General features: G+C 37.0%; 1 protein-coding gene across 6 annotated transcripts in view; it reads right to left on the bottom strand.

Annotated features, from left to right (window-relative positions):
- The window catches only part of Grm7 (glutamate metabotropic receptor 7), an 867,793-nt gene that overhangs the window by 589,679 nt on the left and 260,397 nt on the right, over positions 1-17,717 (bottom strand). For 5 of the 6 annotated variants that reach the window (XM_021164768.2, XM_021164769.2, XM_029478551.1 and 2 more), the window contains exon 2: positions 1,780-1,996. In XM_021164768.2, coding sequence (XP_021020427.1) covers positions 1,780-1,996 — 217 coding nt within the window. Of the gene's footprint in view, positions 1-1,779; positions 1,997-16,889; positions 16,936-17,717 lie in introns of those variants that run through there. The other variant, XM_029478554.1, reaches the window with a different exon arrangement.

Raw genomic sequence — 17,717 nt, 5'->3', positions numbered from 1 at the left:
TCCACTTATCAGTGAGTACATATTGTGTGAGTTCCTTTGTGATTGGGTTACCTCACTCAGGATGATGCCCTCCAGGTCCATCCATTTGCCTAGGAATGATATTTTCAAGTTCTACCTGTTTGCCTGCAACTTGCTTGCTTTATTTTTAATAGTTAAGTAGTATTCCATTGTATATATGTACTGCATGTTCTTTAGTACATTGTATAAATGCACTTCATCCACTTATTGGTTGAGGGACACATAGGTTGTTCCAAAAATCTGGCTATTATAAATAAAGCAGCTATGAGCATAGTTGAGCAAGTGTCCTTGTGGTACAGTGGAACATATTTTGAGCATATGCCCAGGAGTTGTATAGCTGGATCTTGACATAGAGCTATTCATACTACAATCCACAGACTCAAGAAACTAAGTAATAAGCAGCACCCAAGGGAAGATGCTTGAATTGCACTCAGAAGGAGAAATAAAATAAAAATCAGGAGGGTGGGAACTGGGGGGGTGAGGTAGTGGGAAGGGAAATGGGTAGAGATCAGATGGGCAGGGCAAGAGGGCTGAGGAAAGAAAGTAAATTGGTGAGATGAACATCTCTGAGACAGGCTTAAGACTTGGGATTGGGAGGCTCTGGAATATCTGGAATATCTATAGCAGTGACCTGTGGCTAAGGAACCTGAAGTGGCCACCTCCTATAGCCAAGCAGGACTTTCATTCAAGAGAGTCGGATATCAACCTACTCACAAAAACGTATACCCCCAATATTTCTGCTCTACAAGATAGGCAGGGAAAAAGATGAAGCAGAGATGGAGAGGATGGACAGCCAATGACTGTTCAACTTGACACCCATCGTATGGGAGAGAGACAATCCCTGACAATATTAATGATATTCTGCTATTCTTGCATACAGGAGCTTAACCGTCTTCTGTAAGGCTTCTTCCAGAAGCACATAGAAACAGATACAGACATCCACAGGCAAATACTAGGCTGAGCTCGGGAAGTCATATGGAAGAGTGGAAGGTAGGATTGGGGGGAGCCAGAGGGCTTAAGGACCCCACAAGAATATCTACAGAGTCAGATCATTTGTACCCATTGGATACTGAAAAGATAATGAACCAACACCAAATAACATGTAGACCCTGAACATAGGCCCCCTACACATATGTAGCAGATGTGCAGCATAATCTCCAAGTGGAGTTGGGGGCTGACTATGATACTGCCTTGGATCCCTTTCCCCTAGCTGCACCCCATTGTCTGGCCTCAGTGACAGAAAGGAGAAAGGGGTCTGTGAACAGGATGTAAAGTGAACAAATAAATAAATCAAGGAAAAACAAAACAAACAAACAAAAACAAAATCACGGTGGACCTGTAGTGATGTTCATATAATTCTAAACAGTCCTCCCCACTTAGGTGAGGTACCGAGAGGTAACACATTATGGATGGACAAAGGCAGTTGCAGTTTCTCCATATCTATGATCCAATTAATGTTCTGTTCTATATCTCTTAGGCAGAAGCTAGGTACCCATTGTAGTGTTTATTCTATTTATCTCTTTGTACCACGGGCTGGTAGTTTCAAACCTTCAAAAATGTCTCCCAAAATGACATGTTGTAGATGAAAACCTAAAAATACTGTCAGAGGACATAGAGAATTTGAGATCAAGGTTATAGTGGTGATTATGTTTACTATTCACTTAACATTTTATCAAGAAAACTCTGCATGGCACAGGTTTTTTGTTTTTGTTATGTTTGTTTGATTAAGAAGGTAATATTGAAAATACAATCACTTCCTACCTGCTTCTTTGGAAATTTGTGTGAAGGACTCCACACCTTTCTCTCCATAGCTTCCTTCAGATGCAAGAGTAGATACATAATTCCATCCCAATGCCTTTACAATGTCTACCATAGCCTGGGCTTGGAAGGAATCAGGTGGGACCACTCGAGAGAAGAAGTCATAGCGACGGTCATCACTGAGTTCAGGAGCCGTGGATGCATAACTAATCTGAGGGATCTGAAATGACAAGAAAACACCATGTGAGAGCACACCAGGAGCGTGGGGAAAAGTCCCACGTAGGATTAGCCACTCAAAAGACAGGGCTGGAGCAGCACACAGGGGATGGAATTTCTGCCCAGTGATTTCCCTACAAATACATAGCACCTACATCCACACAGAAAGGCATTTTCTTTTGTGTCATCTTCTTCTATTATCTCTCTTTAAGAAATAAGAATGGGTATAGCAGGGGAAGGTTATGGTAAACATCAGGACTATATAAGTGTGGAGGCTTCATAACTAGTCCAGGAAATGTCGTAACTGATATAAAATCAATGCAGCCTAACTGCCTTGTATCTAGAAACCAGAGTAGTCAACAGAGGTTATGGTTCCTCAGGGACATCAGGAGTTGTTAGCAGAGAGACCTGAGGACCTTCAAGGACACATCAAAGTGATTTCCTTGTAGTGATTCATTTGCCAATGGACACCTTGATATAAGGGTGCTTTGTAGCACACTTAACCTAGAGAAGGGTGGTTCCCAGTATTAGCCTTCTCAACCTGTGGGTCATGACCTTCTGCTGGGTCACATATCAGATATTCTGGATATCACATATTTGCATTATAATTCATAAGGCTAGCAAAGCTGTAATTATGAAATAGCAAGAAAATACTTTTATGGCTGGAGGTCACCATAACAGGAGGAAATGTACTAAAGGGCCACAGCATTAGGAAGGTTGAGAATCACTGCTTCAGAGGTTCTTACACTTTGCAAAGTCTTCTTCAATGCTGCACACATTTTCTTTAGGTGCTGGAAGACAGCTTTCAGTCCTGTTGTGTGCAGTGCACAAGTACTAAACATTCCCTTATTTCCTCATTAGCATATGTTACTCTTATCTGAGATTAGTATATTTCATTGTATTAAGGAGCTCTAGAGCTTATACCTATGAGGACCAAACTAGGGAACCATGGAGGAAGTTAAATATCAAATTACTCCTCTTCTCTTTCCTGGTGTGGATTGAATGTCTTGGAATTACTTGAAATTTAGCTATGTGGATGATTCAGAAGAATTGATACTGAGATAAATGAAGTTGAGAATCTGTAACATATATATTATGTTACATGTATGATACACACACACACACACACACACACACACACACACACACACACTCACACTCAAACACTCTAAGGAAACTACAAATCCACTACTGATTACAAGCATGGCTTGGAACCTGACATCCAGATCCCTGAGTTAGTTAACCTCTACAGTGTACTTCACCCAACTATTTCTCTGATTTCTGGACAGTAGTATTTTCTAGAAATAACCTATGATTTTAGTATAAGTAGTTATGTTCAGTAATAAGAAAGTTACAAGATTTTGTTTGAAAATTTCTTTATCATGTTATTTTCTCAAATATAATCCTTGATTTTTGTGCAAATTGAACCAATACTCCATCTATTTTGGCACAAACATGACAAAGCCAAATTCACTTGGATTTTCAAAGACCAGAAAATTCTATTTGATTTGATTGTTGCTGGTTTTCCGTCTTATTTTTCTTCTGTTGAAGCATAGTCATTACTGTTATATAGATCAGCACCACAGCAACCTTTCAAATTATACATTAGCCTCATACAGCCAGAAAGAAGTCAGATGTTCTCTGCTTCCCTACCCATGCTGCAGGTGTGCACCTTAGCCATTGGCAAGAAGACTCTCTGACCCAAATTCAAAGCACACACCAGTTTTAGGAAACCTCAGAGTCTTCTGTTGAGGTCTTCACCTGAATAATTGAATAACAGGGCTTTCAAGAGGTACTAGGGGTAAAGTGGAATAAAGTTGGAGTACCAAGTACTGGCTTTAGAGCTTGAGTCATTTGTTAATTAGTACCTGTACCTCAATGATTTAGTTGCACCAACTGCTTTCACAAGGCAGAAATGTGCATTGTTCAACATGATACCAGGACAGAGTGAGCATTTCATTTCCTCAGGAATAATTATGAAAATACAGAGTAATATATCTCCCTAATTAAAGCAATCTATTCTCCACATTTGACTTTTTGTGTTGGTGTGAGTGTGACACATCTTACATAGGCTCATACATTTTTAGTACTTAGTCTCCAGTCAGTGCCACAGTTTGGGAAGGTTCTGGAATGTTTAGGGCATTGATCCTTGAGGGAGGGACAGTATCAGTAGAGGTGGGATTTGAACTTTTATAACCTGAACCTACATACTCTTTCCTCTGCCTACTGCCTAGCTGGCCTCTTGGACTTTCCACCATGATAGATTCTAATCCTCTCCAGAGCTCTAGTTCCAATTCAAACTTTACTCTCCAAAGAGTGTTTGTATCAGTGCAAACTATTAAAGGACGGATATAATTTCCTAAATTCTCTACAGCATAGGTTAGCTTTCTCCTCTGTGTTGTAAGCCAAGTTAACAGTTTTGCATGTATTCCAATGATGACAGTCTTAAAAGCAACATCTTTTATATGATAAACTCGTTATAATATATATACAATGTTCTAATAGTTTCATAGGCAATTCCTCATCCACTCACTATGAAGTGTTCTACACTACAATATACTAGATTATACTATGTAGATTATACTATATTTTTATTAACTTTTATTTTACACAAATAGTAGTTGTCACTGAGCTGCAAAATTCAACCATGACCTCGGAATACAAAGTTCTAGAATTAATATTCCTACTCAAGCCTGAAAATGTGCTGTGAGAACAACTGAACTCTTAATTATGAAAGTTCACAAAAATTTTGTAAATTATTTAGTAATAAGCATAAAAAGCAAGGCCAGTAGATGATCAGAGTATAAATGGATTTCTACCCCCAGCAATGACTGTCACCACTGAAAGTCAGTTTGCAGCTCATTCTGAAACAACTGTTCAAGCAAATTATTTAAACACATTGATGGGATGCATACAAACACATTAACAGTCTGGGCTATATATGTGCTTGTAGTTTGGAAACTTTAACTATTGAGGAAAGGAAAATATTCATTTATAGAACTTTAGGGAGAAATAGGACATGAGGGATGTTGGACTTGACAGGATTTTCCTAACAAGAAATTTAAAAAATATAAGACAAGAAGATTAAGACATTTCCATTAACTTTGATTTGATGAAATGTATAAGTCTTATGATGATGCACAGATATTGTAGCTTGATGCCCATATCTCTCCCCAGTTCTGAAAGAGTGTTAGTAAAGATAAACCTAGTCTTCTATCAACTTTTCAATTACATAAATGCCGAGAAACATCACAATTATAAAATAACACAAAGGAAAAGCATTCTCCGTATTATGTACCAATTACAGTTATGAAAATCTCGGTGAAAGAGACTCCTTTCCTCATTACCACCTATTTTTTGAAAACCATTGCTTTCTTAGGTCCACCTATTTCAGGTACATAAGAAATAACCCCTAGATTAAGACCTAAGTTTCAATTCAGACCCATGAACACCTCCTCTTTACTATTTTACTTATGTCAACACCAGACATATAATGATCTTGGGACAGGGAATTAAAGATCAAATGGATTTCACATCTGAGATAAAAATGAATTGCATAGAGATAACCCTCCTGGTAATAGAGATGAATGGACAGAGGAATTTCTATAACCTGTGATACATGGCCCTGCATATTTACACAATGATGAGGCCTCATGCTCAGCTTCTTGCTTTCCAGCAGATTTTCAAGCTTATGAAGTCATTGTTTTGAGAATACTTTTAATGTTTAACCACAGAACTAAAAATTCATCTTACTGTATTATTTATTCTTTTCTGCTGATAAAGATGTGTGTATCACTGAAGAATAATAAAATAGAATAAGAATTGACCACCACCTACTTTGCATGGAATGAAATTTGGGATGAGTTTTTGCTTTGTCATAGTAAATCAATGATATATTATTGATTAAGTGCAAAGAATTACACCTAAAACCACCAGATATATTTAATCCATGGCTCTCTAGTAATGTGTTAAGTCTCTTTAGTATGTTTGTCTTTCCACTTGAATATATACATATATAACAGAAATATATATTTAATTTTACTCTTCCTTACCTTGCATTTTCCTCTCCCTCCCTCTTCCTCTTTCTCTCTTTTATTTCTCTTTGTGTGTCTGTGTGTGTCTGTGTATGTCTGTGTGTGTGTGTGTCTGTGTGTGTGTGTGTGTGTGTGTGAGAGAGAGAGAGAGAGAGAGAGAGCTCTCATAATTATCTGTACATTATCCTCCCCTCATATTACTAAATACTTAAATCTTCACTATCATTCAAACCCAAAATCAAGTCGTCAGAGGTGAATGGATCATTGTGCTCATCTATCAGGTTTCACTAGAAATGTTCAAGGATGTGCCTTCAAAGTGACAGAACATTCATGGTTTTGGGTGAAATCTCTTAATGTTATTTCAGGTTGATCAATGAGGTAGAACAAGCTCTCAAATGGTTCACTTGCTGTCCTAATACCTCTCATTAAACAATTAATCATGTTTTTCTTGCAGGGAAGACGATTTCTTCTTATACACTAGATTCTTCTTTTTAATTTAGTACTACTGGGAAGCAGAGATGGGAACATGTGCCAGAGTACATATGTGGAGATCAGAAGTCAACTGTGTGAAACAGGTAGTCTGCTTCAGCCTTTTTACACGGGCTCTGGAAATTGAATTCATATCAGCAGGCTTGAGTGTCAAGACTCATCCCTATGAGCCATTTCACTGATCCATATATATTAAATTCTGAAGTAATCATTTGATATTTGGATATGACTTTTACATCATATTTTTAGCTTTCAAGTCCTGGGTCAATACTTAACTATGTTAGTTTTTATGAGCTTGGAGTGTGTTAAAACTGTATTAATTCTTGTGTGTTCCTTCTTTAAACTGATCTAGAAAAAAAACCTTAATAATCATATATTTTTAGTTTGGGATATGAATTTTAGAAGAACTTGTTAAAAAAAATTACCAAAAGTATTCATTAAGATTTAATGAGAATTGTATTATAGTAATATATTATGGTAGAAATTAGATTTTACAACACCGGGTCTTCATTTGTGGAAAAGTAAATATTATTATTTTAATTCAAATTCACTAGATATATTTTTCATATAAAATAGTTGAATTGGAGTTACCATAAACAAGATATAATGTTTCTCTCAGAAGCCATTAATTGACAATTAGAGAGCTAAGTGCCAGATATGGGGTACCTCCATGTGGTTGTTTGAATGAGAATGGCCCCAATAAGTTCATACATTTGAATACTTGATCTCCAGTTTATGGAACTGTTTGGAGAGGATTAGAAGATATAGTCTTATTGAAGGAAACATGTCACTAGGGATGGGTTGGCCTTAAGGTTTGAAAACCCCATGTCATTCTCAGTTAGCTTTCTCTGCTATATATATATGTCGATCAGATGTGAGCTTTCTACTTCTGCTGGAGAAACATTGCCAACCTGCCTGCAATTCTGGTCATGGACTCATCCTCTGAAACTCTAAGCCCCTATTAAAAAAACACCTTCTTCTCCAAGTTGTTTGTTGTTGCTGTTGTAGTTGTTGTTGTTACTGTTCTTGTTTTTTGGTTTTCAGTGTTTTCATTTGTTTGTTTAGCTTTTTTATGGTCATGGCAATAGAAAAGTAACTAAGAAACTTCACTTGAGATGATAGACATGACCAGAAATCTTCTAAACAATGGAGCCTATTGTCTTTGTTTCTAGTGGCCCAAATGAATCTAATGCTAAGACCTTTGTAATGAATGTTACACTCTTTGTTCATAGCACATGGGAAAATCAAGTTGGTCCTGACTCAAAATATTAACTGAGACCTAAGTTTCAGGATGCAAGAAGACACTAGTCAGGCTGCTAAGGGAACAAACTCATCAAGAGCCTGAACCACCTACTGTGAGTTGCAAGGACTGATGTAACAAGACCAAGATGTGCCCATGGATGCAACAGAATCAAGGATTTTAAGACAGAGACATTTACTTTCTCTGGAAAGTTGTGCTTTGTACATCTGGACACAAGTCCATTATTCATGAGCCCACAGGCTCCAGGGGGGAACTTACTATGTTTATTTTAGGAATATTAATATATTATTAAGGAAGCATAGTATCAGAGTGTCTTCAAAATTCATATCTTTCTATTCATAGATTCTTGTAGCTCTCACAGTTCTTCAGAGAAGGTTTTTTTTTTTTGCATAAGCTCACAGATGATCAAATTGCAGATAGTAAGTGTCCATTTAGTGCTCAGATATAAAAGGAGCCTTCTTAGAAATATAATGTGCATCCTTTTAAAACACATGGATTATTGTAGAAGAAGATGACGAAGTTGATAAGACCATTAGGTCATGGAGGACCATACTAGAATGATTCCTTTTGGATATGACAGGATACCTGCACTCATAAACTGTTGTTGTCTGCACAGACTTTCATGAGATCAAGCCAGTCAAAATTCCAAACTGGAAGGGGAAAGAACTTAGAAGTTCCTACCCCTGGTTGAAGAGCTATTCACAATTGATGTCTTTTGGGAAAAAGTCAGTTTTATCCTATGATCTCTAGGAGGTCAATCAAGCTCTAGGTATATGGTAAAACAGGCATAAGCAATGTATGAAAAACACTGTAGTTAGTATACTATAAAAAGGCAAAACATAAAGTTGAGGTGAGATAGAGATATGGAGGATGGAAATGGGAGACGTTAGGAAGATGATATGTTAAATTTAATTTAAAAAATGTTACACAACCATTTTGATTTTCAAAGAATAAAAATATATTGTAAAATATTCATTCACTTCCATTATTTACTCTTAGTAAAGTCATATAATTTTCTCCATGTAGGCTTGGCATACTGCTTATTGACTTTCTTTCAAGATAATTTTTATTTTCATTGCAGCATGTATAAGGTAAAATTAATATTCTTCTCTATCTTGCTTGAATATATTAATTTTGCTTATTTGCTTGTATCTTTGTTGAAACTGTTATCAATTTGAATAGTTTTCAGTTTGTTTTCCTGGGAGTTCCATGAAAGCAAGTTACATTATAATGTACTGCTTTCATTTTCTTAATTCTTTTTTTGGAAAATTATGTATAAATGTGTTTGACTGTGTGTGGAAATGATCATTTCAGTGTGCAGGTGACCAGTGAGTTCTCAAGAGGTCATCAGATCTGGAGCTGAAGATACAGGTGGTTCTGAGCTACTTTACACTGGCACTTGAAAAATAGAGCTCAGATCTTTTGAAAGGGATGTATGTGTTCCTAATTGCTGAGCAATATGTCTGATCCTATTGTGCTCTCTCTCTCTCTCTCTCTCTCTCTCTCTCTCTCTCTCTCTCTCTCTCTCTCTCTCATTATTTCATGTCCCTTTTACTTTGTTATCAGATATTTAATTTACATTTCAAGTGTTAACCCCTTTCTCAATTCCCCCCACAAGGAACCCCTATACCATCCCCTGTTCTCCTGCTTCTATGAGGGTGTACCCTCATAGACCCCACTCCCACCTCCCTGACATCACATTGCCCTACAGTGAGGCTTCAAGCCTTCACAGGACCATGGGTCTCTTATCCCATTGGAGCATGTGTCCTTGTTATATGTTGGGGCATCTTTTGGGTATATGCCCAGGAATGGTATATCTGGGTCCTCAAGTAATGCTATATACAATTTTCTGAGGAAATGCAGACTGATTTTCATAGTAGTTGTACCAGCTTGCAATCCCACTAACAATGGAGGAGTGTTTCTCTTTCTCCATATACTCGCCAGCATCTGCTGCCACTTGAGTTTTTTATCTTAGCCATTCTGACTGATGTGAAGTAGAATCTCAGAGTTGTCAAGCTGTATTACAGACCACCAGTAATAAAACAATAACAACAACAACAAAACCTGTATGATATTGGTACAGAGACAGGCAGGGAGACTAGTGGAATAGAATTAAAGACCCAGAAATGGACACACAAACCTATGAAAATTTGATATTCGACAAAAGAGCTAAAATCATCCAGTGGAAAAAAGATAGCATTTTCAACAAATGGTGCTTGTTCTACTGGAGGTCAGCATATAGAAGAATGCAAATGGAACCATTGTTATCTCTTGTACAAAGCTCAAGTCCAAGTGGATCAAGAACCTCTACATAAAACCAGATACACTGAAACTTATAGAACAGCAAGTGGAAAAGAGCCTTGAAAACTTGGGCACGGGGAAATTTTTTCTGAACAGAACACCGTGGCTTATGTTCTAAGATCAAGAATTGACAAATGGGACCTCATAAAATTGCAAAGCTCATATAAGGCAAAGGACACTGTCAATAGGACAAAATAGCAACCAACAGATTGGGCAAAGATCTTTACCAATCCTATATTTGATAGAGGACTAATATTCAATATATACAAAGAAAAAAGAAGTTAGACTTCAGAAAATCAAATAACCCTATTAAAAATGGGGTATAGAGCTAAACAAAGAATTTTCAACTGAGGAATATCGAATGGTTGAGAAGCACCTAAAGAAATGTTCAACATCCTTAGTCATCAGGGAAATTTATTTCTTTTATTTTAGTTGCAAGTGTGTTTTGCCTGCACACATGTATGATTCTATGTGTGTGTGTGTGTGTGGAGATTGTATGCTCATATATATGCATCATAGGTGTGCTTGGTGCTAACAGTGGGTATCAGATCCCTAAAACTCAGGATTTAGAGTGAAGGAACGTTGTCAGTCACTATGTGTGGTCTAAGAACTAAACCGTTTTCTTCTCTAAGAAGCTGGGCACGTACATGCTAAGCAATTTCTCCAGACTTAAAATTGAAAACTGAAATAACACAACATAGGTGCATTAGTGAACATTTTTAGAACACCAGTACTCATAGCTCATAAATACAAGTGATTGGAGAACTTGAATTATTTTGATATTGAATAATAATGTAAAGATAAAGGAACTCCAATTAGTGTCACATCACCACTAGGAGGTGCATTAAAATCATGCCCACGTTTCATTATTTGCTCTGTGAAAAAATAACTTATTGGAAGGTTAATTGGTTATATATATATATATATATATATATATATATAAATCCCTGGAACTGTTTCACAATTGTAATCAAACAATTATGTGCATTACAGTCTGTTTATTATTCTTCCTTTCTTCAGAATACTTAACCTCATGGAGGGCAAGATCCCTCTTGTCATCCCTTTATCACTAGACAGCATTCTACTGGGAGAGAATTGGAACAGGTTGAGTCTTTCTTGAATGAATTAGATAGATAATAAATTGACAGGAAAATGTTGAGAGAACACTATCCATTGGTATGTTCTTCATGTACCTGGTTCCTGTGACCAGTGGGTTGCAAAGAAGCAGGAGTTACTGCTCTCCCAAGTGCAGGCAAGTGACAAGGACAAGAAAAAATACTTATCTCTCTTACTTCATCATGGAGACTTTCCTTGAGACATGTTTCCTTCTCATCATAATATAAAACAAAGAAAACTGGCTTGCAAATTAAGTTAAGGAAAAAAGAGATGAAATGAGATATTTAATAGCCTCCTTGCTCTGGTTCTCACTCAAGTCTTTGTCTTACATATGAAGAGCAAACATGGGCTTTGGTGCCTGCTGGTTGCCCCTATCTCCTCTCAGTCTATTGTTTCATTGTTTCTGTTTTTAGATAGGTTTACTGTTAGAAGCCATCTAGGAAATGTTATGACTAGAAAGTAACTTTTCTGGAGATGACCCACAATTTTGCATGGCTGTGAAGGGTATGTTCTGAGATTCAGGACCCTCAGAGACTTCATTCCAGGATTGCTTCTCACTGCTGATGTACCTTTTCCTGCCAGTATTACATAATCTAAGATTCCTGGGCATCAGCCCACCATATTAGGCAAATCTGCAGAATCAATATGAAAATGTACTTTCATGCAGTAACGTTGTGTATATGAAGTGATAATATCATAATACTTGATTATGATTTTATAGAACTCCTAAATTTATACAAGTAACCTCAAGCACCCTATAGAATAAAAAGATGCAACTATAACTCTGTAAACCTTCAGGTGTCGTGGGCTAATTGCTTTAATAAAAGGAAGTGGGTTTGGAACAAATTTATTAACAAGTAAATCATTTCTTGTAGGCTAGGATTGAGGCCACTGTCTGGTAACTAAAGGTCATAAACTGGGAATGGGTAATGTAAGTGCAAAGACAGCAAATTCATGATGGACAAGTATAACTACACGTCTTCACAATAATATGACACAAGGCAGATCAGATGATCTCTCTCTTGACAAAACCATACTAACTTATAACGTAAAAATTATCACTGTAAACTTCTAAAGAACTTATGGAGCTAGTAACAGATAATGAGTGTTTAGTATGGTACTAGTTTTATGAAAAGCCATGTAAAAATTTTTGCTGGAACTCCTTAAGCCTTATAGATCTATGACATGAACTCTTGCCTTAAACTTACTATGAACGTTTGGATTGTAAAAGTGCTTAGAAACCTATGTGATAAATTATTCTGAGAAGGTATAAAAAATAAAAACAAAAATAAAGTATTGATTTAGCCCTTCTCTGCTTCAGCCAGTATGCATATGTCTCTGTATGTACCTCACTTTCTTTCATTCTTCCTTTTTTCTTTTCTCTCTGGCTCACTGTCTTAGTCAGGGTTTCTATTCCTGCACAAAACATAATGCCCAAGAACCAAATTTGGGAGGAAAGAGTTTTTTTTTCAGCTTATACTTCACCCATTGCTGTTCATCACAAAGGAAGTTGGGACTGGAATTCAAGCAGGTCAGGAAGCAGGAGCTGATGCAGAGGCCATAGAGGGATGTTTCTTACTGGATTGCTTCCTCTGACTTGCTCAGCTTGCTTTCTTATAGAACCCAAGACTACCATCCCATAGACCACCCATAAGGAGCCCTCCCCCCCCCCTTGATCACTAACTGAAAAAAAAAATGCTTTACTGCTGGCTCTCATGGAGGCATTTCCTCAACTGAAGCTCCTTTCTCTGTAATAACTTCAACTTGTATCAAGTTGACACAAAACCAGCCAGTATACTCACTAAGAGTTAAGCAAATCCAAGACTCTTTTGGACAGGGAGAGGCCTAAGTCAAGGAATAAAGAACCTGTCTTAGTCAGGGTTTCTATTCCTGGAAAAAACACCATGACCAAGAAGCAAATTGGGGGGGAAAGGGTTTATTCAGCTTATACTTCCAGATTGCTGTTCATCACTGAAGGAAGTCAGGACTGGAACTCAAGCAGGTTAGGAAGCAGGAGCTGATGCAGAGGCCATGGAATAAGTTACTGGCTTGATTCCTCTGGCTTGCTCAGCCTGCTCTCTTATAGAACCAAGACTACCAGCCCAGAGATGGCACCACCCACAACGGGACCTCCCCCTGATCACTAGTTGAGAAAATGCCTTACATTTCCAAGAGACTAAGGATCTCTTGGAGGCATTTCCCCAACTGAAGCTCCTTTCTTTGTGATAACTCCAGCCTGTGTCAAGTTGATACAAAACTAGCAAGTACAGAACCCAAGTATGTAAACTGTTTCCCCCTTAATCTCCTGCTGCTATCAGCAGGAGTAAAATTGCCACAAGCCATCATCTTTGGACCAGAATAGAAAGAAAGAGTTAAGTTGCCAATAGTTAGCAGCTTTGGTCCAAGTCACTGACAACATACTCCTCACAGCCTCACTTGGTATTTAACTGTTTGGGCAGGGCCCTGACATTTTTGCCTATCCTGCATTCTTTTTAGCATCTAAGAAACAAGGTTATCACACACAAAGAGAAAGTATGTTATTTACAGTCTGGTTCCCCAGTTCTACCTAAATGGCTTTATTTTATGTTAACATTGTTACTCTAGAGTCAAAATTAGAAAGAATTCAAAGATGGAATACATTTTGTGTTCTAGAGAAATAACTGTCACGCATAAAATTTACAAAATCAAATATTATGGGTGTGTAATATAGTTCCATTTTGTAAGTGTTGATAACACTGAGTTCTTTCAGACATAACTCTATTGCACAATTACTACATAATCAACAACTACTAGGAAAATGATCTCAGCTTGGAAACATACCCTTACAGACATTACCTTAGGCTCAACACATCTGTTAAAATAGCTGAACTTTTATGTCCAGATGTGCTTCTGATTACATTAGTACACAGTTTGAAATTCGGAATGGTCACCATTACTCCAGCACAAACTTAAATTTTACCAAAACACATTACAAAGTATTTATATCAAGGAAATTACAGTAGCACTTATCCAAAATACAATGGGGAGAGGCAGTTTTGAATTTTGGTTCTGTAACATTGACCTTTCTTCTCTGACAGTATATCCTTCCTCTTAACATAGTAAGGGCAGTACCTTTGACACGGTCAGTCATCTGGGGAACATCTTATTTCTGAATATTTGAATAAGGATCCTTTGTTCCTGGAGACTCATAGCCAGGGAAAGCAATACAAAATGTAAGAATACTTGTTCCAGAGGGCAATTTTCACAAATGTTGTAAAAGGCAATTTTTGGAAGTATCATGTGCAATTAAGATAATGCTCCAGTGTACCTGTAGAGATATTAATGAACTCCCAGTGGGGCATTATTAAGTTCACAGTCAGCAGTAATTTTGCTCTTCCTTCTTATTAAGCTTTATTGATATGGATCCCCCCAAAAGAGAAAATGGTTGAATAATCCTTTCAGGCTGATTCCTTGAAGCATCACTCCTTTCATTTTATAATTATCTCTCTCACAGATACCATCTCTTCTCATACTAGGATAGCCAGGCAACGCAACCATCCTGAGTTTTAGCAGTATTTATACCCAACCACTGAAAGATGACTACAACTTTTCATTTAGTTTTAACTCTGTAATTTTACAGAACTTCACTCAGGATAGATATCATTACCAGATTTTCAAACTCCTTTTCCACTAAATGTTTATTTCTTCAATTTTAAATCCTCTATGAGCCTCAGTATTTCCTTAATGGATATTGATTCTCTGGAGGCCCAGTAAATTTTGTGGAGGTAGGGACGGTAAATCATGCTCATCTACAGAACACATTTAGAAATATGATAATTGTTGCTTTTATGATTTTCTAAGTCCATAGATATATGAATGGGATATGAATATCAGCAATAGTAGCTGTGGTTCTATCAAGCTAAACACTACACAGGACCATTTCATATCTACGAAAGAGGTCAATTAAATGATCCCAAGATTCATCCCATGATAAAATGCTACAAAATGGAAATTATACACCCCCACTCACACACCCCAATGTGTTACTTGCTGAGATAAGTTCTACTATCTTTTCTTCCCAGTGTTGTGCTACCAACATCATAGGCATTCTGGAGAAAAGTCAAGACAAGGAAGAAATTATATGTTGAAAACAGAATTTCTATTTGTCCTTAGACAACCATAATACAAAACCAATTCAAAACAATTGTTTATTTTTATGCTTTTTATATTAGCCATGACTATACCCTTGATCCCTTTCAGTTTTCAGGACCTGAATAGAAATCGTGTGCACTAGACACTGAATGTTGAATATTGAGACCGTCACTAGTAATGTAAATGTCAAATAATCAGGGTTTCTTAATCTCCATTCCACTCTTATGGTCCCCACTATAAAGTAGGGCATTCCCTAGCCTGTACCTTCAAGATGCTAGTAGCATGTCCACTAGTTATCACAAGTGAAATGTGTTAGGGACTGAGGAGGTAGATCAGTAGTAGAGGACATGCATACCATGGCCTGGTTTGAGCCTCATACCCTATTGGGAAAGCAATCACAGGAAAATGCAAAATACTCTATTGTGGGTAGAGTATGAGAGGATGTGAGTGAGCCACATGATCTCATTTCAAACTTACTAGGTTGAAGTTCACAGAGCTGAACAATTGCACAATTTCAATCATGGCACTAAAGTCACAAACTATAAATGAAAAAGAAACTGTATCAGTGGCCCACATTTTAATTTCCTCTGTGATTATTTAACCATCTCTCACCTCCTTGTGATCCTTAGCTCCCTTTTGCCATTTGGCCACTCAGAGGAATGACTACAGTACTACATTGGGATACATCTAGGGATGTTTTAAAATGAAGAGATGATATTTCAAAAGAGAATGGATCAAACCAAATGATTTTCTGAGGACTAACATCAGCTTTCTAAGTTTGTTCTAGTTTAAAGACAAATTCTTGAACAATTATGTTTGAAAAAAGATTGTTATACTTAACTGAAGATCATGGAAAGATGTGTGTGAATTCTAGTTATCAAAAAAAGAAATAGGTAACAAAGTGTGTTTCACAAAATTGTTATCAAGTACTATGGAAATTTGGGATTAGAAAGAACCATGGTCAATTTGATTTATTTCCAATAAGAGGTATTCACAATCCAGAAGAGAAAGGAACATATACATTAACTCTTATATTATAATTTTTAAAGATGGCTTGCTTGCTATAGCTACTAATTCACTAATTCCTCCTTTATGAAAATAAATTGCTTTCTTATTGGTCCATTTTTCATTCTGAAGTGCTCATAGACAAACAAAATCTCCTGTCTGTTCATATAAGAATGGTAAGTCGTAAGATTCTGTGGAAAATAATCATTTGTTACTTAGTCCACATAATAGGATATTGCATCACTGTGGTGGCAAGTTTTGGATTAGCCATCAAATATCACAGCACAGTAATTGTGAGATCTAGACAAGTCCATGGGCTCTGAGGACATAAAGAATGCATCAGCAATGCCACAAGAGTGGGATAGAAAACAGAATTCATAGTAATATTTGATTCAATCTCTTCTTTCCACATAATACTTATGCTCATTTACTGATTGCTCTTCTTCAGAAACACCTCAGTAGGAAGCATTGTTCTCAACAAAATACAAAGAAGGGTCACTGAGACTCAAATATGAAATGAATGTTGAGTGTTTGTAAAAGATACAGGAGACATGTATTACCAAGCTGATCTTGAGAAAGGAGATAGATTTTCACCAGCCACAGAACAAATGACATGTGCTTCCCACTAAAGATAAAAGGCAAAAATTAATAGGTAGAGCAATGCAGACCTAGGAATTGTTCGAAGAAATTTAACAAGCGTGTCTAGCTTGAGAGTAGAATGTATGATTCCACTTAATAACATCCAGAGCTAGATTATATGGCAATATAATCAAGAACAGTGTCATCTAATTTCATATAGAGTCTTATGAAATGATAACTAGTCTTCCTAATAAATTAACATAACATATCAACCATGTATTACTACACTCCTGGAAGACTAGAGAGCTCAAGAGCTACTATATCCCAAATACATCTGATGTAATAACTCCCTAAGAAGCATCTCCATTAGCTACAGGGATCTCTCAGCAAGGATTCAGTTAGAGAAAGAATCACTGATTGTTCCACTTGGTCTGCAGCAAAGGGTGCTCTCTATTTCCTTGCAGGCCTGAAGTAGGCCACTCCCTGCTGCTGCTGCTGGCAACAGAGAAGTTTTCATTTTGTTAGAAAGATCTTTGCCACCTGCAAATCACGAGCACTGGTGAATGAAACAAAGTTTAGCATGTGTCTAGCTATTTATGTCTTTGCCTTTCTTTTAGCTACTGGGTGAGAAGGTAAGCAAAGGAAGGAAGAAAGGAAACAAAACACAAATTGTAAAACTTTTGGCAAAGCAAAGTCTTAGCCATAGAAATATATAATATTGGACAAATCCATCTAGGGCCAACAGATTCTGATCATATATATTTGTGTGTGTGTGTGTGTGTGCTATATAAGCATGCATATGTGAAAGA

Source organism: Mus caroli, chromosome 6 (genome assembly GCF_900094665.2).
Source record: "Mus caroli chromosome 6, CAROLI_EIJ_v1.1, whole genome shotgun sequence".
NCBI classification, from domain to species: Eukaryota; Metazoa; Chordata; class Mammalia; order Rodentia; family Muridae; genus Mus; species Mus caroli.
Note: the sequence above shows the minus strand (reverse complement) of the source record. Positions and strands in the feature narration are given on the sequence as shown.